This window comes from Triturus cristatus, chromosome 5_2 (genome assembly GCF_964204655.1).
Source record: "Triturus cristatus chromosome 5_2, aTriCri1.1, whole genome shotgun sequence".
In the NCBI taxonomy this organism is placed as follows: Eukaryota; Metazoa; Chordata; class Amphibia; order Caudata; family Salamandridae; genus Triturus; species Triturus cristatus.
This window is the reverse complement of record NC_140588.1, coordinates 955,464,303-955,489,513: the sequence shown is the minus strand read 5'-3', so window position 1 is coordinate 955,489,513 and position 25,211 is coordinate 955,464,303. Positions and strand designations below refer to the sequence as shown.

The following is a 25,211-nucleotide window of genomic DNA, read 5'->3' as shown; positions in this document are numbered from 1 at the left end:
CATACCTTTAGAATGAGCGAGGTGGGAATCTCTATCCGGGTCTCAAACTCTAAAACCCCGCAAAGGGAGTCAGAACACTGGAAGCTTGATTCTCTGCGAGTAGGGATGACAGTGTCTGGTCAGTGCGCCAGGCCGGGATATGGTCTCTTCCGAACTTGCCGTGGCGAACCGTGCAGTCAAGTCGTGCTGAGTCGTTCCGTGGTTTGCCATGGTAAGGGAAGGCATATTTATACCTGGAAGGTGCTTAGGAATGCTAGCATTGACATAAAGTTGGGCAGAGGAAGACGTCATGGATGAACCCCTAAGGAATAGTAGTTCATGCATAATAGATGAGTTCTTGGAGAAATCAATAATCCTAGCTAGGGAAAGTCCAGTTCGGCTCAAGGGTCTGGTTTCTAAGAACTCGTTGTGACGTGGGATGGACGGATGTAGGGGACCATGCCTGTATTTGGTTAGCATGACTAATGCCTAAATAAGGACTGGGATTCTATGCCTAAATAAGGGCAAAGCGAGTTGTGCCTAAATAAGGAAATGATTCAGGGAAACCTATATACGGGTATCTAAATTGAAACACAACAGTACTATCCTACCTTCGCCGGAGAGGGCTACAGATAGCCCTGCTGCTGGAGACACACCTCACACAGAAAGATAGAACAGCATTGCAGAGGCGCTGGAGAGGCCAAGTTTATTACACTAACTATTCGGCCTATGCGAGCGGTGTATTGATATGGATTCAGGCAGGGGTCCCATTCCAACTGATAGAATGCCTAATAAATCCGGAGGGCCGCTATTTGGCAATTCGGGGACGGTTGGAAGGCCGTGAACTGAGCATAGTGAACGTCTATGCTCCCAATGCTGACCAACCGTCCTTTTTTACCCAACTGAGTCACTGCCATATCCGACTGGTGCTACTACACCGGAGGGGGGGGGGGGTTTAATAGCATGGGCGATATACACCTGGACAGATCTCACCTCCACTGCAAGGCTGTCAAGTGGCACACACTTCACAAGCATTTAGTTCCTGGCGGCTCCCCTGGTGATTGCTGGATTCTTGGAGAATCCTTCACACCTGGCACAGAGATTACTCCTACTTTTCCCTAGTCCATGAGGTACAGGTATGATTAGACACCTTCCTATGCACGGTAGATACGCAAAGCCTAGTTCATACTAAAGAATATCTATCACGCATAATATCAGACCACAACCCAGCAATGCTGTCTCTGGGGTGGGCGCACCCTAGACCGACGATTCCCACCTGGAGGCTTAGTCCAGATGTTCTGGAAGATCAGGTGTTTCGAGAAGAGTTAGGAGGTAAAATTACACAATACTTGTCAGGCGCACCCTCCTAAGGGAGGTCAAACAGGTGGACGAGACTCTCAGGGGGTTAGAACGCAGGCGACTGGAACACCCCAAACTCCATCAGGCAGCACAAGAGGCCAAAGAGGTGGTAGCAATGCAGACTTAGAGGCTCGGGTGCTTTGATTACAAACAATACCTTGAGCAAACTCACGCAGAAAGGGACAAGTCAGGGTACCTGTTGGCGTGGTTGGTGAATCCCATAGGCAGGGGCTCCCCAGTGGTCGAACTAGAGGACAAGGAGGGTACCAGGCAATATACACAGGAGAAGATCAACAATATCTTTGCTAAGCTGGGTTGTATAGGTGCTCGACACAGTGCGACAGGACAGTGGCCCGGGAATATCTGAAGGGACTACAGATGAGACCCCTAGATCCAACAGAGACGGAGGACCTGTGGGCTGATATGGCATTACAGGAGGTGCGTGCATCCATCAAACATGTGGCTCGTAACAAGACCCCGGGCACCAACGGGCTACCGGTGGAATCTTACACCACATACATAGAAGAACTGGCCACCAGTTTGGTTTACCTATATCAGGCAGATCAAGACACTGGGTCGCTGCCAGAGAGCACCAGAGAGCCCTCATTGGCCCGGTGCTGAAACCAGGGAAGTCGGCGCATGACTATACGGCTTAGAGGCCATTATCCATGATAAACATGGATTATAAAATATTAAGGAAGATACTAGCAACCCGACATTTGCCACACATGCTGACATTGGTCCAGGCCGGGTTTATTCCAGGGTGAAATACTGCAATTAACATACGGTGACTCCTAACTATCATGGATTCAAATGTTCACGATAGGCCAGAGGCAGCGGTGCTTGCCGTGGACATCAAGCAGGCTTTCGATAGCTTCGAGTGGCCCTATCTATATGAGGTGTTGTCTGCAGTGGTGCTAGGAGGAGGCTTTCTGGCATGGGTAAAACTGCTCTACACAAACCCAACAGCTGGGGTGCACACAGGGAAGACTTTCTCTCTTAGGCAGACAGTGGAGAGGGGTATGAGGCAAGGGTGCCCTTTGTCCCCACTACTATTTACCCTTGCTATGGAGCCACTGGCTTGCAGGGCAAGAGGGGGGCAGGACTACAGAGGTCTGCAGCTCAGAAAGATGAGTCATTACATAGCTCTGTAAGTGGACAATATCCTACTGTTCCTCTGGGATGCATCCACGGACCTGGTGGGGGCCCAAATCATGTTGGCACAGTTTGGCAGACTATCCGGCCTCAAGGTTAACTGGCAGAAATCAAAATTGTTTCCCATGATGTCCAACAGACCTCCGCCACCCGATCAGGAGAATCTCCAGTAGGAACTTAACTGTCTGACATACTGAGGAATTAAAAGTGTACCATGGCCCCGTCGAGCTTTTGGAGGGCAATGTGAGTAGAGCGGTATGTTTGATTCGATCCTCCATGGATTTATGGAAGTCCGTGCCGCTTTCGGTAGCCGGAAGAATAGCCGTCTTAAAGATGGTGGCACTCCCATGACTGTTGTACTTTTTTCGAACCCTCCCTGTGTGGATTCCACGAGGGACATTCAATCAATCAATCATTTGTAAAGCGCACTACATACCCGCGAGGGTCTCAAGGAGCTGGGGGGGGGCGCTACTGATCGAACAGCCAGGTCTTGAGTATCCTCCTGAAGGTCAGCAGGTCTTGGGTCTGTTGTAGGCTCAGTGGGAGGGTGTTCCATGTCTTGGCGGCGAGGTGGGAGAAGGATCTCCCGCCGGTGGTTGTTCTTCGGATGCGCGGGACGGTGGCGAGTGAGAGGTCGGCGGAGCGTAGCTGGCGGTTGGGGATGTAGAAGGAGAGCCGTCTGTTGAAGTAGGCTGTGGAGTGCTTTGTGTGCGTGGATGAGGAGCTTGAAGGATTTCCTCTTGTTGACGGGGAGCCAGTGCAGGTTTCTCAAGAGGGGGGTGATGTGGCTGTGTTGTGGTACGTCGAGGATCAGTCGCGCCAAGGTGATTTGGATGCGTTGTAGTCGTTTGATGAGCTGGGTTGGGGCTCCCGCGTAGAGGGCGTTTCCGTAGTCGAGTCTGCTGCTGATGAGGGCCTGGGTGACTGTCTTTCTTGTATCTGTCGGGATCCATCTGTAGATCTTGCGGAGCATGCGGAGGGTGTTGAAGCAGGAGGAGGAGACGGCGTTGATTTGCTTGGTCATTGAGAGCGTTGAGTTGTGGAGGATTCCCAGGTTGCGTGCGCGGTCGGTGGGTGTCGGGGCTGCCCCCAGTGCCGTCGGCCACCAGGAGTCGTCCCAGGCAGAGGTGTTGGAGCCGAGGATGAGGACCTCCGTCTTGTCCGAGTTCAGCTTCAGGCGACGGCCTTCATTCCTTCGTGGAGGTTGGCTTTGGCGGTGATGGGGTCCTTGGTGAGGGAGAGGATCAGTTGAGTGTCGTCTGCGTAGGAGATTATGATGAGGTCGTGCTGTCGGGCGACGTGTGTGAGCGGGGCCATGTAAATGTTGAACAGTGTCGGGCAGAGGGAGGATCCCTGGGTTATGCCGCAGATGATCTCGGAGGCTTTGGAATGGAATGGGGGGAGGCAGACGCTCTGGGTTCTGCCGGTGAGGAAGGAGGTGGTCCATTCCAGAGCCTTGTCTTGGATCCATGCGGTGTGGAGGCGTGCGCGTAGTGTGCTGTGGCAGACGGTGTCGAAGGCGGCGGAGAGGTCTAGGAGGATGAGTGCTGCAGTCTCACCGTTATCCAGCAGGGTCCTGATGTCGTCAGTGGCGGCGATGAGGGCAGTCTCGGTGCTGTGGTTGCTGCGGAACCCTGACTGGGAAGGGTCCAGGATTCTGTTTTCTTCGAGGTATCGGGGTAGCTGTCTGTTGACGATTTTCTCAATGACCTTGGCCGGGAAGGGGAGCAGAGAGATGGGCCGGAAGTTCTTGAGGTCTCTTGGGTCTGCCTTAGGTTTTTTGAGTAGGGCATTTATCTCTGCGTGTTTCCAGCTCTCTGGGAAGGTCGCGGTCTGGAGGGAGAGGTTGATGACATTGCGCAGGTGGGGTGTGTGAGAAGTTGGCCTGATGTATGATGTCACTAGTTCTAGTGTACACCTTATATCAGTCCAAATACCCTTATGAACTCCACTCCTGAGGCGGAAGCCGGGAGTTAGCACGCTCATGTTTTAAAATTGTACTTCTTGTTTACTGCTTTTAAAAACTGCTAATTCCCACCTGATTCTAGTGCACTCGCTGCAGACCGCTCAGCCGATTCAGGGCTGACACGGCATACTGTTGCCAGGGCAACGCCGCCTCACAGCAGCGGACACGCCCAATCACGTGACCAATCACCTGACCACGCCCACTAGCTCTATTTGAGCGCGCGCTGACCGAGATCGCGCGTTCAAAGAACTCCACTCCTGAGGCGGAAGCCGGGAGTTAGCACGCTCATGTTTTAAAATTGTACTTCTTGTTTACTGCTTTTAAAAACTGCTAATTCCCACCTGATTCTAGTGCACTCGCTGCAGACCGCTCAGCCGATTCAGGGCTGACACGGCATACTGTTGCCAGGGCAACGCCGCCTCACAGCAGCGGACACGCCCAATCACGTGACCAATCACCTGACCACGCCCACTAGCTCTATTTGAGCGCGCGCTGACCGAGATCGCGCGCTCAAAGAACTCCACTCCTGAGGCGGAAGCCGGGAGTTAGCACGCTCATGTTTTAAAATTGTACTTCTTGTTTACTGCTTTTAAAAACTGCTAATTCCCACCTGATTCTAGTGCACTCGCTGCAGACCGCTCAGCCGATTCAGGGCTGACACGGCATACTGTTGCCAGGGCAACGCCGCCTCACAGCAGCGGACACGCCCAATCACGTGACCAATCACCTGACCACGCCCACTAGCTCTATTTGAGCGCGCGCTGACCGAGATCGCGCGTTCAAAGAACTCCACTCCTGAGGCGGAAGCCGGGAGTTAGCACGCTCATGTTTTAAAATTGTACTTCTTGTTTACTGCTTTTAAAAACTGCTAATTCCCACCTGATTCTAGTGCACTCGCTGCAGACCGCTCAGCCGATTCAGGGCTGACACGGCATACTGTTGCCAGGGCAACGCCGCCTCACAGCAGCGGACACGCCCAATCACGTGACCAATCACCTGACCACGCCCACTTCCTATGCCATCCTCGTAAACATAAAAATGTGCTGCAACCGGAAGCGCAGCGGACGAGCGCAGCGGGCGCGACGAATGCGCGCATAAGGCAAGCTCGTCTGCGCTCGTCCGCGCCGAGGACGGGCCAACGGCCACCCCCCCTGCAACTCCAGCATCACGGCCTCCTACACTCACGGTGAGATTAACCTATTCCACCGATGAATTACGACAACTGAGACACTTAGCGAATCAACCGCATATACTCCCTCATTTAAGCTACTCCAATCATATCGTAGGCCCACTCCTATGTCCAACTTGCATCAAAGATTCCGGCAATCCTTCAATAAACAACATACCTTCAATACAAGCAGCACTAATAAACGCCAGATCCCTCCCCAAACACAAAACAGAAATCGCCGACTTGATCGATGCGCACAAACTTGACCTACTGTTTGTCACCGAGACATGGGGCGATGAGGCCTCAGGACCCGATTTTGCAGAAGCCACTCCTATCAACTACAATGTTTGCAGACTTGACAGACCAATAAAAAGAGGTGGCGGCATTGCCATAATTTATAAAAGCCACTTCAAACTCTCGACTAAACCACATATATATTCAGAATATGAGTCTCTCACATTCACTCTAGGCTTATCAGCAAAATCATCCTTCAAGGGAATGCTGATTTACCGCCCTCCAGGCTCAAGAGCTAAGTTTTTAGCTAACATAGGTAGTATAATCGAAGCAGTCGCTGATGCCCCCCATTTCACGCTACTAGGTGACTTCAATTTCCATCTTGAGACTTCAAATAACCATGATACCACGCAACTTATTGCAGACCTTGAAGCTGCAGGCCTAACACAACTCATTAATTCCCCGACTCATCAGGCTGGTCACATATTAGATGGAATATTTACAAACAGTCCTCTTGTAAATATCACCCAGATAATCCCTCTGATCTGGACAGACCATTCAACTATTTGCTTCACAGTGCAAACAAACTACATTAAATCGAACCCCGTTGCACCAGCTCGTTCAACATACAGAGACTGGAAAAATATTGATATATCACAATTAGCAGAGATGATACAGGACAAATTTATCCCCACTGAGCAGGACCCTACCATAGCATCTTCAAACTACCTGACTAACCTAGACATGGCCTGTAACAAACTAGCCCCACTTAAATCATCACACCGAAATAGAACAACACCTTCAGCCCCATGGTTCACTGAGGCTCTACGCATGCAGAAACAATACTGCAGGAACCTTGAAAGACAATGGCGTCGCAACTACAGCCCGGCAGACAAATCCAACTACAAAAATGCCCTCGCTATCTACAAAAGAGCGATAACCACCGAGAAAAGTCATTACTTTATCACTCAGATTAATCAGGCAAAAAACTCGTCAGGAGAACCATTCAGGGTAGTTACCACCCTATCCAACCCCCCGACGCCGCCCTTAGAGGCTTCTCAATCACTGACCGATGCCTTGGCCAGCTTCTTCGAGGAAAAAGTCAGTTCCATCTTCCAGACTTTTTCACGATCTACCCCCCTACCATCTTCGAGTCCTCCCCTTACTAGCACTTCGCCAACTCTATTATCTTTCAACCCCGTAGATAAAGATCATATTCAACGTCTAGTAGCCAGTACTAAATCCGGCTCCCCCCTTGACCCATGTCCCCCTTCTATTCTTAACCGCATACCGGAAGCAATTTCCCCTTTATTATCCACCATATGCAACGCTATGTTCGCAACAGGAATATATCCTTCAGTCTGGAAAGAAGCGATCATAAAGCCATTGCTGAAAAAACCTACGCTAGACCCTCTTCTCCCAGCAAGCTATAGACCTATCGCTTGTCTCCCATTTCCAGCAAAGATTTTTGAAAAGTCCATGAACCTGCAGCTGTCAAAATACATCAATGACAACAATCTGCTAGACGACACACAGTTCGGTTTTAGGCAGGGACACGGGACAGAGACGGCACTACTGAAAGCCGCGGACGAAATCAGAACAACCATGGACAAGGGAGGATCAGCCGTCTTGATACTCCTAGATCTCTCCGCTGCATTTGACACGGTCGATCATATTACTTTGATCGACCGTGTCGCAGCTCTGGGAATAGGAGAAACAGCTAAAGACCTGATTGCTTCCTTCCTCGCCAATCGGCCTCAGACTGTCAAAATGGGCAATTTCACCTCCCAGACCTTCTCTCTCCCCTGTGGCGTTCCACAGGGCTCCTCGCTAAGTCCGACGCTTTTTAATATCTATGTATCGGACTTGGCGAGGGTGATAAAATCCTACGGTATTGCCCTGACCACATACGCCGACGACACGCAACTAGTGCTTTCGGTATACAATAACGGAGCCAGCGTGGCAGCCAACTTCCAGGAGGGTATGAAGGCAATAAGCTCCTGGATGTCATCAAACTGCCTCAAGCTTAACTCTGATAAAACGGAGGTGATGACATTTGGGAGCTTGAGACCAGCATGGTCCCCACAATGGTGGCCACCGGAGCTGGGATCCCCCCCCCAACCGGTGACTAAGGTTCGTAACCTGGGAGTCACCTTCGACAATAAACTGACTTTTCACCACCACGCCAATGCCGTCGTATCATCTGCATTCTATACACTCAAAAAAATCAAGAAACTTCTTCCATATCTACCTCAGTCAGCCAGCAAAACACTTATCAGTACTTTAGTGTTTTCAAAAACGGACTATTGCAACTCTCTGCTTCTTAATGCGCAAGAAGGAGTCCTCAATAAATTCCAGACCGTTCAAAACGCGGCTGCCAGAATCTTACTTTCTATCCCCAAATTCACATCAGTATCCCACCACATCAAAAAGCTCCATTGGCTCCCAATCAGGAGCCGAATAAAATTCAAGGCTCTTTGCATAGCCTACAAGACCCTTAACTACCCAGGGCCTAAGTTCCTAAAAGTAGCTCTTCATCCATTGGAGCATCGCAGAACACTTCGATCCTCTACAGCCTGTATGCTGTCTGTCCCTCGGACAAAAAAGGCCACTTGGGGAGACAGGTGCTTCACTACAGCCACTGCTAAACTATGGAACACCCTCCCATTGCATATCAAATATGCCCCCACCCTCCTTATATTCCGAAAGAGCCTCAAAACATGGCTTTTTTCCTCTGTTTAACCACCCTCAAGAGTAAGGAGTTCTCTGATCATTAGCGCCGAGACACCTGTATGGGTATTTGCGCGCTTTAAAAATAGCAAAAATAAATAAATAAATATGGTGATTGGTTGTAAAGTCAACCTTATAGACCAGCTATCCTAGTGGTAGCATGGACAAGAGCAGTCTTAGGCTAAACTCTGAATGGCATGTGAAGCCAGCTGTGATACCATATATAATCCCTTGAATACCAAATGAAAGGACACCACAACAGATATATATATAAAATAAAGTGTATTTATTCTAGTCAAACCCTCAGCACTCTTTATGAGATTAGAGGTAAGTACAACACAGTCTTATTTAAGCATACATTAAGTCACACAGGTAAGTAATACAGTTAGGCCCTAGGGGCCACGCAAACCATATACTAAGTAAGTGGTATAAGGACCACTGTCACGGAAATAGAATAGGCCTAGGCCTAGGGAATCGCTGGGGCTACACTACACTAGCGTTAGTTAGGAAGTGGGAGGCCCACGGGATTCGTGTGCAGAGTGGAAACACTCACGCGTAATGCGTAAAAGTCACTAGCAATAGTACAGTTTAGAAAACGATAGATTTAGGACACTTCCGGAGTAGCTAGGAAGTTGAGACTGGAAAACTAGACACTAGTTTAGTCACTATCCTGATGAGCACCGGAGTACCCAAGTTACCTAGCCCACAGGCTGCGGGTGCATAGGGGTGAAGATGCGTTGGTTTTCGTCGTCGACTCCTATGGATGCCTGAAGAAAGATGCTGACAGGCAGTCAGTGAAGAGTGTCCGGTGGATCCCAAGGCTGGGATCAAGAAGAGAGGAGACCTGCAAGCAGAAGGGACAGAGTCAAGGTCACTAGCCAGTGACCACGTGGAACCAGGAAGGAACCAGGCGATGTCGTGAAGATTGCAGGTGAAGGTGAAGCTTGTCGCTGCAGCCAGGAGGACCAGGAAGCGTCGAGGATGACCAAGACCAGGAGGCGAGCTGTCCCACGAAGGCTTTTGCTGTCGGCGGCGTCGAAGTTGGACTAGGACTCACCAAGCCTTGGCAAGCGGAACCCACGAAGAACGGAGGACTTGCTTCTGGTGCAGACCAGGAAGGTCTGGGGTGCTTCTTCTTTGCAGAGAAGCGGGAGCCAGTCTGGAGGAGCCAAACCAGCGCAGAAGATTTCAGGGTGCGTCGTCACAAAGGCCACTAGCCAGCGGGCAAGCAACCGGACAGACGCGGCAAGCAGGAAAATGCAGAAGGGCCCCACGCAGGACTCGTGGAGTGTGGGGGGCTGGTCTTCGGTGCAGATGGTGCTTGGGGCTGGTGCTTCTCAATCCCCGGTGCACAACTTCGAGGGTGCCTCAGAAGCTGCGCTTGAAGTTACTAGCCACTTTTCCCAGGTAGCCGGTCCCACGTCGCTCGTCGCCTCCACGGATCTCAGCTTTGCTGTGGATGTGGATCAGGGTCGGAGAAGTCTGGAAGTCAAGGCTCTGGTCGGGCTCTGCAGTCGGTTCCTCGTAGAACGTGGGCAAAGCAAAGGGTAGTCTCTTGATGGTGCCTGTTTGCACAGGGTAGCCACTCCTTGGCCACAAGGGAGATTCTTCAGTCTTCTTCTTTCGTCGAATGTCGAAGGTCCAGAGTTTCTGTTCAAGTTGCAGGTTCAGGATAATCTAAAGTTTTGAGGCCCAACTCCCACTCTTATACTAATCTGGGGGGCTGGGATACCTGCTAGGTCACGCCTTATGGGTGGGACCTGGGAGGGGGTGGTTACACCCACTTCCCTTTGTCCAGTTTCGCGCCAGAGCTGGGGCTGGAGTGCCCCAGTGCCGGTTTGAACTGGACTATGCAAGGAACACCTTGTGTGCCCCAGGCATGTCTCATTCCTTTCAGCCCACCCTGCCCCAATACACTAAAGGCTGTCTGGGGAGGTGCTAGCACCTCCCCAAGCAGGAAACCTATTGTCCAGGCCTCCCTGGCTGGGATCACTCCCAGCTGCAGGAGGTCAGACTTGTGTCGTGGCAGCAGCATCCATTTTGTGATGCTGAGGCTTTGGTTAGAGTTAAACAGCAAAGTAGGATTTTAACATGTCTCTCCCTCTAGAAGGGAGGAATAATATCCTCATCACCAGAAATGGTATGGGGGTATTATTCCAAAGTGTTAGACACCTTACACGACATGTTTTGATAAAGCCAAACCATAGTTACCATAACCGTTTAAGATAATAAGGCACTTTAAGAGTATATGGTAGGCTATATCATAGAACAGCTATAAGGACATGGTTCCGAAAGCTGCAGACAGGCTCAGCTCATGCTAGAGCACCATCTCACATGTTACCAAGCAGTCTGCCTCCAGGATTGTTAAGGCCTGCCATAGGAGTGGCTGATAGGTGCACATGTGTCTATATATAAGGTAGATATAGGTATACTATATCTAAGCAAGGGGTGATTACACGACCTTGCCCCAGCTGAGTGATCAGCCAGTTGTGTCTGATTGGAAGGCCAGACCAGGGGTGGCATAATACATGCTGCAGCCCCTGGGAGGCCTAGGGTACACCTATGCCCTGGGTACCTAGGGTACAATGTACAGGGTCCAATAAGGTGATCCTTACCAATTGGGAATGTACCTAGAGTACATGGAGTCCATTTTAAAGAGAGAGCAGACAGCCTGAGACCCTGAATGGCAGAATCTCAGGCCAACTAAGTCGAAAAACCAGCTAGACACTAGGCAAAAAGTTGGTGGTAACCATAGTCAGATATCCACCTTCCTACAGGGTGTGATGGAGCTGCTTGCTTTGTTGAAGACGTGGTGCTTGAATGGGTCTGACTGAGAGCTGGAGTGGATTGTGCTCATGGTCTTGATGGTGTCATCGACGCTCACGCTGGCCGAGGCTAGCAGGGGGTCGTGGTCGATGGTGTGCGGAGGGTCTGTTGTGTTGCTGTCTGTTGGGGCTGTCTGGGTGTTGAAGCTGTCGTGGATGTCTGCTATCTTGCGGTGGAAGAAGGTGGCGAGGGAGTCGCACAGGGCTTGCGACGGTGGGATGTCGTTGGTGTTGGAGCTGGGGTTGGAGAGTTCCTTCACGATGTTGAAGAGCTCCTTGCTATTGTGTGCGTTGTTCTCAAGGCGGTCTTTGAAGGAGGTCCTCTTAGCCGCACTGATGCGGTGATGGTGGTTGCGGATGGCGTCCTTGTGTGCTGCGTGGCTGTTCGGAGTTTGTTCACTGTGCCATTCCTTCTCTAGTTTCTGGCAGGCTTGCTTGGAGGCAAGGAGTTCTGGGGTGAACCAGCTGGCCCTCTTGCTAGTGTCTCTGTGGGGGGGGTTTCTTCAGCGGGGCGAGGGTGTTGGCGCAGTCCTCGATCCAGCGTTTGAGGCTGTGGGCAGCGTCGTCGGCGTTGGAGGGTTCGGTGGGTGGGCTGAGTGCGAGGTTTGAATGTAGTTGGTCTGCGGTGATTTTGCTCCAGCAGCGGCGGGGGATCTGTTGGGTGCGGTGGTGGGTTTCTGGAAGGCGAAGTGGATGCAGCGGTAGTCGGTCGAGAGGAGGTCGGTGGTGTGGCTGACGGAGACGTGCGGGCTTGAGGAGAAGACGGTGTCGAGCGTGTGGCCGGCGGAGTGGGTGGGCGTTGTGACGAGTTGCTTCAGTCCGAGGTTGGCGAGGTTATCGATCAGGGTTGTGGAGTTGTTGTCGTCGTTGTTCTCAAGGTGAAAGTTCAGGTCTCCGAGGAGGATGTAGTCGGTGGAGGTCGGGCGTGCGTGCTGATGAAGTCGGCGATGGAGTCGCTGAACTGGGGACGGGGTCCGGGTGGTCGTAGACGAGGGTGCCTCTGAGGGTGGAGTTAGGGTCTGTGTGGATCTGGAAGTGCGTGTGCTCGGCGGTGCTGAGTGCGTCATCGGTGCTGGTCGAGACCCTGATGCTGTTCTTGTGGACGATGGCGATTCCTCCTCCAACTCCGTTGGTGCGGTCTCAGCGGGTGATTTTGTAGCCGTCTGGGATGGCTGTGGCGATGTCGGGTGCGGAGGAGTCGTTCAGCCAGGTCTCTGTCAGGAAGACGACGTCCGGGTATGGTGTGTTGAGCAGGTCCCAGAGCCCGACGGCGTGTTTGCGTGCGGAGCGGGTGTTCAGTAGTATGCATCGGAGGTGGTTGGGGTCTTTCCTGGCGGGTGGTTCGTCGGCTCTGAGGCTAGGGTAGATGCAGTTCCAGCAGGTGATGGGACCGTGTGTGCGTTTTGGGGCAGCCTTGAAGCAGGTGTGGGTCCTTCCGGAGTTGAGAGCGTGCAGAGTGCTGGCGTCGTAGTGGCGGCGGTCGTCGTGGTGGGTGCCACATGGGGGGGGGGATATATGGGGAGGTGGGAGGGAGGAGCAGCTGGGAGGCGGGGGCAGCGAATTGGCAGTGGGCAGTCGGGGGGCAGGGGACGCAGCAGCAGGGGAGGTGAGGGACGATGAGGGGAACAGAAGGCAAAAGGGCACAAAAAACGAAGGAAAACAAGTGTCACAGAGGGCAAGAGGGCACAGAAATACAGGAAAAACAAGTGGCACAGAAGGCAAAAAGGGCAGAGGGCACAAAAATACAGGGGCAGCTGAGAAACAGAAGGCAAAAACGGGCGGAGAGGCACGGGGGCAGAGAGGGGTACAGAAGGAAAAACCGGGCAGAGACACTGGGGCAGCGAGGGGTACAGAAGGAAAAAAACGGGCAGAGACACGGGGACAGTGAGGGGAACAGAGGGAGGAAAACGGGCACGGACCCCGAACAGGCAGCGGGGGAAGACAGAACAACAGCAGTCACAGACACGACAGTGAATACAGAAGGCAAGAGGGCACAGAAATACAGGGAAAAAACGAGTGGCACAGAAGGCAAAAAGGGCAGAGAAATACAGGAAAAACGAGTGGCACAGAAGGCAAAAAGGGCAGAGAAATACAGAAAAAACGAATGTGTCAGTAGGCAAGAGGACAGAGAAATACAGGAAAAACTAGTGTCATAGAAGACAAAAAGGGCAGAGAAATACAGGAAAAACGAGTGTCACAGAAGGCAAAAAGGGCACAGAAATACAGGAAAAACGAGTGGCACAGAAGGCAAAAAGGGCAGAGAAATACAGGAAAAACGAGTGTCACAGAAGTCAAGCGGGCACAAAAATACAGGGGCAGCTGAGAAACAGAAGGTAAAAACGGGCAGAGAGGCACGGGGGCAGCGAGGGGTACAGAAGGAAAAACCGGGCAGAGACACGGGGGCAGCGAAGGGTACAGAAGGAAAAACCGGGCAGAGACACGGGGCAGTGCGGGGTACAGAAGGAAAAACCGGGCAGAGACACGGGGGCAGCGAGGGGTACAGAAGGAACACCGGGCACAGACACTGGGACAGCGAGGGGAACAGAGGGAGAAAAACGGGCACGGACCACGAACAGGCAGCGGGGGAAGACAGAACAACAGCAGTCACAGACACGACAGTGAAATACAGGCAATACAATAAAACAATAGAGCGGAAGATGAACAAACCTACAGCCTACCACTGGCCACCAGGGATGAGGTGCAGGTGGCAGCCTGCGGGTGGTGGAGGGCGTCGAACTTCCTCAGCAGCAGCGGCAGCTGGGGCAGGGACACACAGGCGGTGCTGTGCGGAGGGGGAGCGACCTACCTGGTGGGGTCAAGGGTCGCATTCAGAGACTTAGACTCAATGATCGTATCCTTTATATGGGGAACAGGCCGCAGGAGGGTTGCGCTGGCCACACTGCAACGCGCCACGACAGAGGGCGAACTTGCAGTCCCAAACTTTGGAGCATACTATATTGCAGCTCAACTGAACTGGATGAGCCAGTGGCTGGCAGCTGGGAGGAAGCTAGATAGAGCACAGTACCCATTAGCCCCGACCACCCCAACACTCATGAAAATATTGATGGGCGCACAGTGGGACTCGTCAGGAGACACAACCGAAACCATAGTGGTGACATGCTGCTAGATTCGATAATTAAGGTGGGTTGGTGGTAGAGTACCTTATACTCTGGACCTGCCTACAGCCCTGCTTCGATACCTTCCGCAGGGGATACGCTGGTCGTGACTGAAGGCTTGGAGGAGGCAGGTATGAGGTGATGGGGGATCTCTACCAGGACTCTGAGTTACTCCCCTTCAAAGAGGTCTGGACAGAATATGACTTACCAGGAGGCCAGTTTTTAATGCATAGGGTGCTCGCACTGAGGATATGGAAACATTGGGGCACAGGCACCACAGAACCTCGGGCGTTGGAGGGGTGCCGGTACGTCACACTTTTGGAAGGGAAGATAAAAACAGTTTCCTGCCTCTACAGGGCGATCCGGCGAGACATACAGAAACCATTGGAGCGATTACGATCAGACTAGGAGATAACCCCGAAAGCGCCCAGAAACTAATAAACTACTACGTGCTCCACAGGACATACCTCACCCGGCATAAATTAGGCGATACTTTGGAGTAGAAACGGCAGTATGTCCTAGTTCTGGAGAGAGGGAAGCCCATATTTTGCACATGTTCTGGGATTGCCCTATTCTGTGTGCATTCTGGGAGGAGGTTCGTCGCATAGTAGCAGACATTATAGACAAAGAGTTACCACAAACCCCAGGCCATTACCTACTAGGATGGTTCCTGCATACGCCCAAATAAAAAACGACTGGGAAATTCCAAGACCTGGCTTATGTACTGGCTAAACAGGAGATAGCTAAGAATTGGAAAGCTCCAGGGGGATGAGAGTGGGAGTGGAAAAAGGAATTAGAAAAGTGGGCGGGGGCGAAGGGAGATTACTAGACAGAGAAAGGGCATAGGCAAAATAGACCTGGCAAGGGAATGGGAGTGACTAGTGGGAGAATTGACAACCAATGAGCATGAAATCAGTAGAGTAGGATCCCCCAAGCCCGTGACACCGGATCAGGGAGGGGACGAATAAGGCATGGCAGAACAGGAGTAGGCCAACCAGGCGACATTACTACAGCTACATGAATAAGATAATGCTAGACAATAAGAAGAGGTCCATATCATATACACAGTGGTTGAAGTAACAGCTACCTAAAATCGAGTGCAACTCAAGGGAGGGAGGGGGAAGGAGGGAATTAGCCTATGTTAACGGTGGAACGAACCAGCTTCTATACATTCAACAACACATGTATGACATTACTGATGCAGGACTGTACACTGTGAATATTTGAAAGCTCAATAAAATATGGTTTAAAAAATAGGAAGAGCAGTGATCTTTAAAATGATTACATTGCCAGAACTTCCTTGTGTGATCCAAAACAGTTTTTTTATAATTCTAGTATCCTTGTTCCACTGACAATAAAAGGAACTCCACATACTGCTCTGGGTAGGTGAAGCTCTAGGATAGTATTTAAAAGATTGTGTAGATCAATGTATAATGCTGGAATTTCACTAATTGATATAAGTGATACTTCTCCATAAATGACTGGATCTATGAAACTAGAGATGATCCTGTGATAGGCATAGATAGGCTGTAAAAGGAAACAACTGCACTCCTGCACTACATAGATGGGGCAAAGGTGAGTAAAAAGCTCCTGATGCCAGCACAATCGGCACTCATGGCCTGGGACAGAGCTACAGGCAACCTAGGATGAAAAGGTAGGATTACGAGGACACCCTGCTGTGGACCTGAAATTTATTGAAAGGGGTCCATAAACTGCATGGTTTTCAACAGTGGGAACTCTTATGGATATCCAGGGTGGTAGTTTTAATAGAGCAAGGCAACACAAACCCTTCTCCAATGTACAAGGAGAATAGACTTTTGTGACTCACCTAGATGTAATAGCATGTTAGTATTACCTGTGAAACTATACAGTTGCCCTAGCTTGATGAAAGTGTGATGTTCAATTCAAAAATACAATAATAATATTAAAGAATATATTATGCTACCATCATTTCCTCATTCTAGGGTGTGGGAGACGAGCCAGGAAGTTTCATGATCCACCTGCTTCCTCATCCCACTTATCTTTTTCAGATTCCCTCTAGGCACCTTGGACGGCGGTTTCTACATGAAAATAATAATTTGTTGCATCTTCCCTTACTTTGGTCTTACGCTTCATGGCCAATTCGTGGCAAAATGAGCAACATTTCCCATATATGGATAGACTACCGTGTCAGCAGATAAGAACAGAATTGCTAAGATTAAGAATTGGTTTTAACTCTTGCTATGCAAACAACGGGGTAAAGAAAGCTATGTTTGACAGTAAAGGGAAATGTGTTTGCACTTTGGGAACCACTTGTGATATGTTACATATTTTACTGGACTGTCAGAAATTGTTGGATATATACGGAAAGGGTTTTTATGCCCAATTTAAAAAAAATATGGTATTAAAAACAGGGTACAAGCAGTAGATCTTTTTACTGAAATGAGTAACTTAGATATAGCTTGCGCTATGGGGAAGTTCATTGAAAAAGTAAAAAAATGTTTTGAATGTGAATAGAACTGAAATACCTTACTGATATACAGTACTTTATACGGATTAATGGAAAGACTAATGAATGTTAAATGTATTAATTTTTATGATAGATTTTATTCAAGATATGAGATTTTAAGAGGTTGTATTTATGGAGATTTTAAATGTTTTTACGGACTAACTAGTCCAAATAAACTTTTGTTTGACTGACTGACTGGTCTTACTCACTGGATTCAGAAATTAACAACTGCAGTAATATTAAATCTTAACATTGCTAGTAGGTTCTAGTTTGGAGTTGCCAACCAACTGTTCTGCAACTACACTAAATCAAGAGTGCCAGAGCCAGACAAGTTCCATCCAGATAGGACCACATAACCATTGCGCTCTAGACTATGCACTTGTCACCAGTTGCAGGAAGACTCTTTCATAACGTTTGGCCTTGCTTACCATCTCTTCCATGGCTTGGGACCTGTAGTTATAAATCTACCCTCAGTTTATACAGTAAAAGAAGAAACCTCAGATCCACAATGGCCCTCACCTGATATTACCCTTTTGTGAAAAAAAGCTGTATCAGTAGAAGCTTTCTCTGTACAGACATGCAAGCTCTGGCACAGATTCCCACATGGAAAAAGGGCCATCAAGAGTCCTCTAGAATTAGGGAAAGCAAAAAAAAGACCTAGCTGCTTCCAAAGTCAGGGACTTTATTGATACTGGTTAGTATATAAAACATGCAATCCTATCTCCTGCATCCCACTACATGTGCAAGACACTGCTATGTGCTGCTGGAGCACATCCTGTGGACCTCACAACACAACACCAAAACATTCTGCATATAGCTCATACCACAGCCAGCATTCAATCGATAATGAACAAGAAACAGAGCATCTTCATACTTGTCCATCAGAAGACCACTTGGTGCCTTGTCATGGATAGGAAGTTGTTATTATTATTATTATTTGCAGAAATGCTACTGCAAGACACTGTGTACGAGGTGTGCACCCTATATTGATAAGAAAAAGAGAGTAAACTCTTGTAAGATTCCATGGTGTCACATATTAATGTATATGCGGACAATCACAAAAGGGAGTTCTTTGCGTGGCATACTGTCTTACAATTTGCTCCAATACATTTTGGTAAATGCAGTACATGATAACAATCACTTTAGTTAAGTCTTTGGTATTCACCATTGTTGGTCCAGCCAATGCTGGCTTACATTTACACCTCAGCTAGGCCTGTTATGTTATGTTAATAGAAATTTATAGAGCGCACGGTCACCAGAAGGTTTCATGGCGCTAATTGTTGCAAAATGACACGGCGGGCGAGCTAGTCGTATGAAAGCGCAAACAGCCATGTCTTGAGGGCCTTTCTAAATCCCATCAAGTTTTCCTGCGCTCTGATGTCCAGGGGCAGCGAGTTCCAAAAGCCAGGTGCAAGATACGAAAACCTGCGCCCCCCCTGGCGTTTGAGTTTGATGGTAGGGGTAGCAAGCAGCCTGAGGTGGCCAGACCGTAAATTGCGACGTGGGATATGTTTCACGATCAGGCCGCTGATAAATTTGGGGCTCCTACAGTGCAGAGCTTTAAAGAGTAAGCATCCGGTCTTAAAAGCTGCGCATTGTGCGATTGGGAGCCAGTGTAGTTTAGCCAATAGGGGGCTGGCAGAATGCCATTTAGGTTGCTGAAAGATTAATCTTGCGGCCTGGTTCTGTACTATTTGAAGGCGTTTGAGCAGAAACATAGGCAGGCCGAGGTAAATGGAGTTTGAGAAGTCGAGGCGTGACAGTACGAGGGCTATTACTGCCTGAATGAGGGCTGAGGGGATGAGTAAGTGAGCAATTTTCCTAATTTTCCTCAGTTGGAAGACGCATGAGGAGACTACGGTCCCCACCTGTCCTCTGAGCGATAGATCGGAATTTAGTGTGACTCCGAGGCTTTTTACTGAGGGGGAGGGTGTGGGGGGTGGTCCGAGGTCGGTCAGCCAGAAATGGGGTCCCCACATGATCGCGCTTTTTCCCGGTAGGACTAATTCTGTCTTGCTGGGGTTGAGTTTAAGGTGGTTAAGATTCATCCAGCGCTGGATGTGGAGCATAATAGCTTGGAATTCCGGAGCGGAGTTCGGTCCATCCAGTGTAAAGATAAGTTGTAGATCATCTGCGTAGTTGAAGGTCGTAACCGTCCTGTGTTTTAAGGAGTTAATGAGGGGTCTGAGATAAAGATTGAATAAGAGAGGGGAGAGGGACGAGCCCTGGGGGACCCTGCAGGAGGTGACAATCCTGGGAGCGGTGAAAGTGCCTGTGTTCTATCTTCAACGAATGATTTGATACAGTTATATGCAGGGCCTTGTATACCTGCTTGTTCGACACGGGACAGTAAGATGTTATGGTCCACCGTGTCGAATGCAGCCGACAGATACAGAAGAATGAGTGCCTGATGGATGCCTTTGTCAGCGTTAGCTCGCAAGGTGTCTAATACGGCGAGGATGACCGTTTCAGTAGAATGTGCGGGACGGAACCCGGCTTGATTAGGTTCCAGGTGGTCAGACTGTTCGATGAAGTTCGAGAGGGACCTGGCGACGTGGGCCTCAAGAATCTTTGCGAAGAAGGGAAGCAAAGAGATGGGGCGAAAGTTGGAATGATTCAGTGGGTCGGCCCTAGGTTTTTTTAGTAATGGGACCACTATCGCGTACTTAAAAGCAGTGGGAACCTTGCCTTGGAGGAGGGATTCATTTAGGAAGGGGAGTACACAGTGGGGAAGGTTAGACAGGGCCTCCTTTAGAATATGAGGGGGACAGCAGTCATTGGGGGAGCCAGGTTTGACTCGAGCCAACAGATCTAATAGAATCTGGGGGCATAAGGCAGGGAAATGATCCAAGGTGAAGGAGTTAGTTGTGACGGGGTCTTTGTTATCTCTGCAGCAAATGGCGGGAATACTGGCTTTGATAGTGGATATTTTATCCAAAAAATAGGTATTGAGGGAGTTACAGAACTCCTGAATAGGTGGCTGATCGGGGTGGGTTCTGTCTGAATTACAGAGGTCATTGATTATAGTAAAAATCTCTTTAGATTTGTTTTGGGCATTGAGTATTCTGGCAGAGAAATATGCGGCGTTGGCTTCACGTATAGCCTTTTTATAATCATTTCGGGCTAAGGAGAACTGAAGTTTGTCCTCCGTGGTATAGTTTAATCTCCATTTTCTTTCTTTTTGCCGTAGCTCGAGCTTTTGTTTTTTTTAGCTCTGTGGAGAACCACTTATGGGCGTCAGTGTGGCGAGACCGTGTGAATTTGGTGAGAGGGGCATGAGAGTCACAGGCCTTTAATAGCCAGTCTGAGCTCGCGGTGTCCATGATGTTACCGTCTGAGTTAAAGGGGGGTGTGGACCTTGCTAAGGAGTCAATGAAGCCTAATTTGTCGACGGAACTCCATTTTCTGGACATGCCTCCGCCTATTGAGGGAGTCTTAGTTTTAGTAATGGTAGTAATCGTGAAATTAATTAGGTAATGGTCAGACCATATACAGGGTGAGAAAGTGAGCGCCGATAGGGTAAGATTTGAGGACCATATTTGGTCCAAAATGTGTCCTTTAGCATGGGTGGGAGAAGAAACGTGTTGAATAAAATTCAGGTTGGCGAGTAATTCCAACAGTTCCGCAGCATGTGGCCCACCCCGGGCGTCATTGAACCAGTAGTTCAAGTCGCCTATGAGCATAATGCTAGCATAATTAGTGAACAAGTTTGCCATTTGTTCGCTAAGGGCTGACGGGAAAGCGGGCATGGCATGGGGGGGTCGGTACAATAAAACAAAGATGATAGAGCCAGTAATGGCGTCTAATTTGATAACTATGTTCTCCACCTCTGGGAGGACCAGAGGGGTAAGAGCATTGAAGACATGATCCGTGTGGATGATGGCGGCAACTCCACCACCGTTTTTGCTCTGAGGTCGATTTGCAGCTAATATGTAATATTCCGAGGGGAGTGCTGCCAGAATGTCAGGTGCGGAATCCTGGGTAAGCCAGGTCTCAGTGATCAGAAGAATATCTGGTTTCTCCAGACTGAGTAACAGAAAGATATCCAGTTGGTGTTTGACCAGCGAACGGGTGTTAAGATAGAGTATACGTAGAGCGGGCTGCGTTGTAGTTTTGGGAGTAATAGTGATAGGGTAGTGAGGGCCTAGGGTAAGGGGAATGACATGGTGATGAGGTTCAGAGTATATACTGTGTTCCCTAAGACGGTTTTGAATAGACAAGTTGAGGGGTGATCCGCGGCTAGCTAGCAAGCGCAATGTTTTGGAGGAATAAGTGATGATTTGGCCATGGATTTCGGTCCCTGGTCCCGGCTGGGCGCGGACGGGCGCAGACGGGCTTGCCTTTGGCGCGCCGCCGGCGTGCCCGCTGCGCTCCTGCGCTCCTGTGAGCATTAGTAGCTAAGCCCTGCCCTCTTTCTCCTCCTCCTTGCGGCCGATTGGCTGGGGGCCTGGGGAGGGGAGTGTCAGGAAGAGAGACGACGAGTGAGTGAATTTAGGCAAGTGCCGTGGGTTAAAATGCAGTTTCAATCAGGATTTTAGGTAAGTTTCAGCTTTTAAAAACTCAACAGAGCATAGCGCAATACAAGCGGCAGTCCGCGCGACAAATTAGGAAACAATTCCCCGCTTCCACGCTGCTGCGAGCATTAGTAACTTAGCCCCGCCCTCTTTCTCCTCCTCCTTGCGGTCGATTGGCTGGGGGCCTGGGGAGGGGAGTGTCAGGAAGAGAGACGACGAGTGAGTGAATTTAGGCCTAGCAGTAGATACATCTAACCACGTGTGACACATAAACACAGGCATTGCACTTTCTCTTCATTTATTAAACACAAAAGTCATCTAGCGTTCTGAAAAAGAGAAAAGGCAAGTGCACCCTTACTGCTTCCATTCAGTTAAAAATGTAATTGAAATCAGGTGGAGCTAAATAAGTGCATGGTTACTAAATCATCAGGAATTACCACCATCTGTATATAAAATCGGAAGCTTTCTGTTTGGTCTACTCTAGAGTATTCTAGTTTGAGGTAACACATCATGCTTAGTTCAAAAGGTATCTGCGACAGTCTTGGTGAAGGAATCATTGGTGCTCATTAGTCTAGGAAGGGTTCTAATTCCATTTTTAAATGTTATGAATTATATCAGTCCACACTAAAAAAGTTAATTCAGAAATGGAAAAAGTTAAAGATTGATATCAATCCATTCAGAAGTGGGCATCCCAGCAATTCACTCCAATATCGGAGATCTTTTGCAAAACTAAACACTGCTCAGGACAGACCGGATCACTATGAAACAATCCTGTTGAATTGTAGTGAAAACCAATCACAGTCAGTCAACATGCGTTACATGCAAAACACTCTTTTTGTTACGAAACTGTTATTTCCTTTACATATTGGTAATGCTGGGATGCTTCTATGCATTCATATATGAACTAGGGGTTCGAATTGCCCCATAGGAGAGTAGAGTCCGGTAAACCCTTTGTCACACTTTTGCCACAGGGTTCCCCGGCATTCCCACCTACATTGGGTCCATTACTGCTTGAATGTATATGGAACTGGTTGTGATTGGTTTTCCTTGGAATTAAACAAGATGGTCCTTTTAAAAGCTGGGTGACCCGCTGGGCAGCTATGAAGTTAGCTGAAACATGTTGACCAAGCTGGATGTGGGAAGATTGAATAACTCCAAGCACATCCAATTCTATTTTTAATTAGCCTAATGCCCCTAATAAATTCAAGATAAACTAGGGAAGCATAGAGGCTATTTTAACATTTTTTAGAAGTATTTCTTTGATAATAAAATCAAATTGCTCCGTCCAACTTTGGCAAGTGGAGGTTGAGTCCTTCCGTGGGGATTAGACGACCTGATGACAACGCAATTATGCAGCATGCCACACAAGTTTGTGTGGGTGAGAGTACTTTAAATCAACAAATGTTATTTTCTTGTGACAGTGGTTGTAGGGATGATTGACTAATACCAGAACAATTTAAGGGTCTCCTCTTTGGTGTTAAAGAATGAGTCAGGGGAAGACTAGAAGAACCTTTTGTAGAATTCTTCTCCCTCACTCATTCCCAATGGCAGTGTGAATTATTGTGCCTGTTTGGCTGTTCGAGCTCTCAGTCTCTATCCCCCCAAACCACCTCCTTGAGAAGCCTTTAACTGCATGCCTTTGTTACCCTGAGAGCCAAGTGAACATAGGGTGTTCCTGGCCCAGTTTGCATAGCCATAGTAGGTTGGACCAGAGACAAATGAGGCTGTGTGAGATATTAATAAGCTCTTACAGAAAACAGTCACTTCAACTTATTGCTTCTACAGTGTGTTCCACACATTACTGAATCAAGGGGTGCATTAACTTATTACACAGGGCACTGAATATTTCCTGATATTTCCTTCTTTAATGACAAAATTAAATTTGGCTGTGTAACCAGTCACATGAGGTTAATTTTGTACATTACTCTGACTGACACGATGAAGGTAAATGTGTCTGAAACATCTAAAACCATAGAGTCTTAGAAAGTGTTCCTTTCTTTTCGCATAACTGTTTATCCTTTGTGAAGAGACTGATTGGGCTGAATCTCAGTAGCTTAGAAGAGGTAGGTGAAAGGATAGAAGTGATATATTTGAATAACTGTCAGTCAAGATAGTTCAGTCAAGCATATTCTCATAGGTGTTGTGGTTCTCAAAGGAAAGGACTTTATGTATGCCTTGCTTGCAGATTGAGGGCTATTGGAAAAAGTGCTAAGGTGTAAAATTTATCCTGAGAACTCAGGTTTTGGTTAGAATCTCAGATATTTGTCCCGTCCCAGAGTCTCAATGGCAGGATGTATTTCAGGGCCATCCATATTTCTTCGTTTCCTCAGAATATTGTTTTATCTCTGTCTTGGGTACTTCATTATTACTCTGTAAGTGAGATATCATATGCTCATTGTAACTAAACATATGAATATCAGAGTTTCTGCAAGAAAACACATATTGTCTGGTCTACATTGACATGGTTGCGTGGATTCATTTGATCCTCCCCTCATCAAAGATGCTACATACAGATACTATTGTGGCAGCAAATGCCATAGTATGTCAATTCTAAAAGTTCTCAAGATTGAGTAATGTAAATAGAGAGTTACTTATAGCAGTCATGAGAACTGCATAACGATGTGGAAGGTGCAAAATCAATAAAATAATTTGTTCTTTTAACTGCCCATCAACAGTTTGTTTGTTTCAGCCAATCTTTACAGAGATCCAACACCTTTTGTCCCTCTTGCTCCATACCTCCTGTACTTGAAGTTTCGTAAACATGACCTGTAGGTCAATTATTGGTACCGTATGTAAAAATATATTATGCAGATGATGCAGACTGAGGGTATATATGTTTTAAATCATAGTCTGTCCTATCTTTAATATTTTGCTTGCTGCTACACATCTACAGGTACACAAGGATTCTGATGAAAGACATTGATATCCTAAATTCATCTGGGAAGATGGATAAGATGCGACTTTTGAATATTTTAATGCAGTTGAGAAAATGTTGCAACCATCCTTATCTTTTTGATGGAGCTGAGCCTGGACCACCATACACTACTGACACCCATCTTGTCTACAACAGTGGAAAAATGGTTGTGTTGGATAAATTGTTGTCAAGACTGAAAGAACAGGGTATGTATTATATCAGCTTAACTTTCTAGAAATAGAATCACTAAAATAATACCTGCCTCATCAGCTCCAGTTACTGCTAGAGTAGATATCGATACTACACTATATCACTCTGAGCATTAATGATACATTTCTCCAGCTATATAATATTTACTAAATTTAAAGTGCATAGTTAATTCACAATCCTATGCTATCAGCAATGCAAATCAAAAGCTAATGGTCCATAAATAACTAGTTAGTAGCTTTATTTCTTTAGCTTCTACTTAAAATGAATACATTTTGTTGTACACCTGAGGTCCAGAGGCAGTGTTTTTAATAGTTTTAAGGCTGCGCTGTGCTAGAACGACCACCAGCTCTGGCGATCTTTCACTTGGGGAAAATGAACATAGAAACTGCTCCTGAACACAGTGTTTTAGCAGGTTTACCAAACAAGACAAAGACAGACCTTGCTTTTGCTCACCCCTGAGGCGGAAGCCGGGGGCTCTTTCCGTGTGAATTTCGAGCTTACAGGCATCAATACGCTATTTAGAGAAGCTATTTTTAAAACTGTGTATAATATT

The 25,211-nt window shown here is 48.2% G+C and overlaps 1 protein-coding gene across 2 annotated transcripts in view; it reads left to right on the top strand.

The window, feature by feature from the left end:
- LOC146829460 (SWI/SNF-related matrix-associated actin-dependent regulator of chromatin subfamily A member 1) overlaps positions 1-25,211 on the top strand; it is a 1,967,301-nt gene that overhangs the window by 965,937 nt on the left and 976,153 nt on the right. For both annotated transcript variants that reach the window (XM_085608144.1, XM_085608145.1), the window contains one exon: positions 24,428-24,654. In XM_085608144.1, the coding sequence (XP_085464270.1) occupies positions 24,428-24,654 (227 nt within the window). The remainder of the gene's footprint in view (positions 1-24,427; positions 24,655-25,211) is intronic.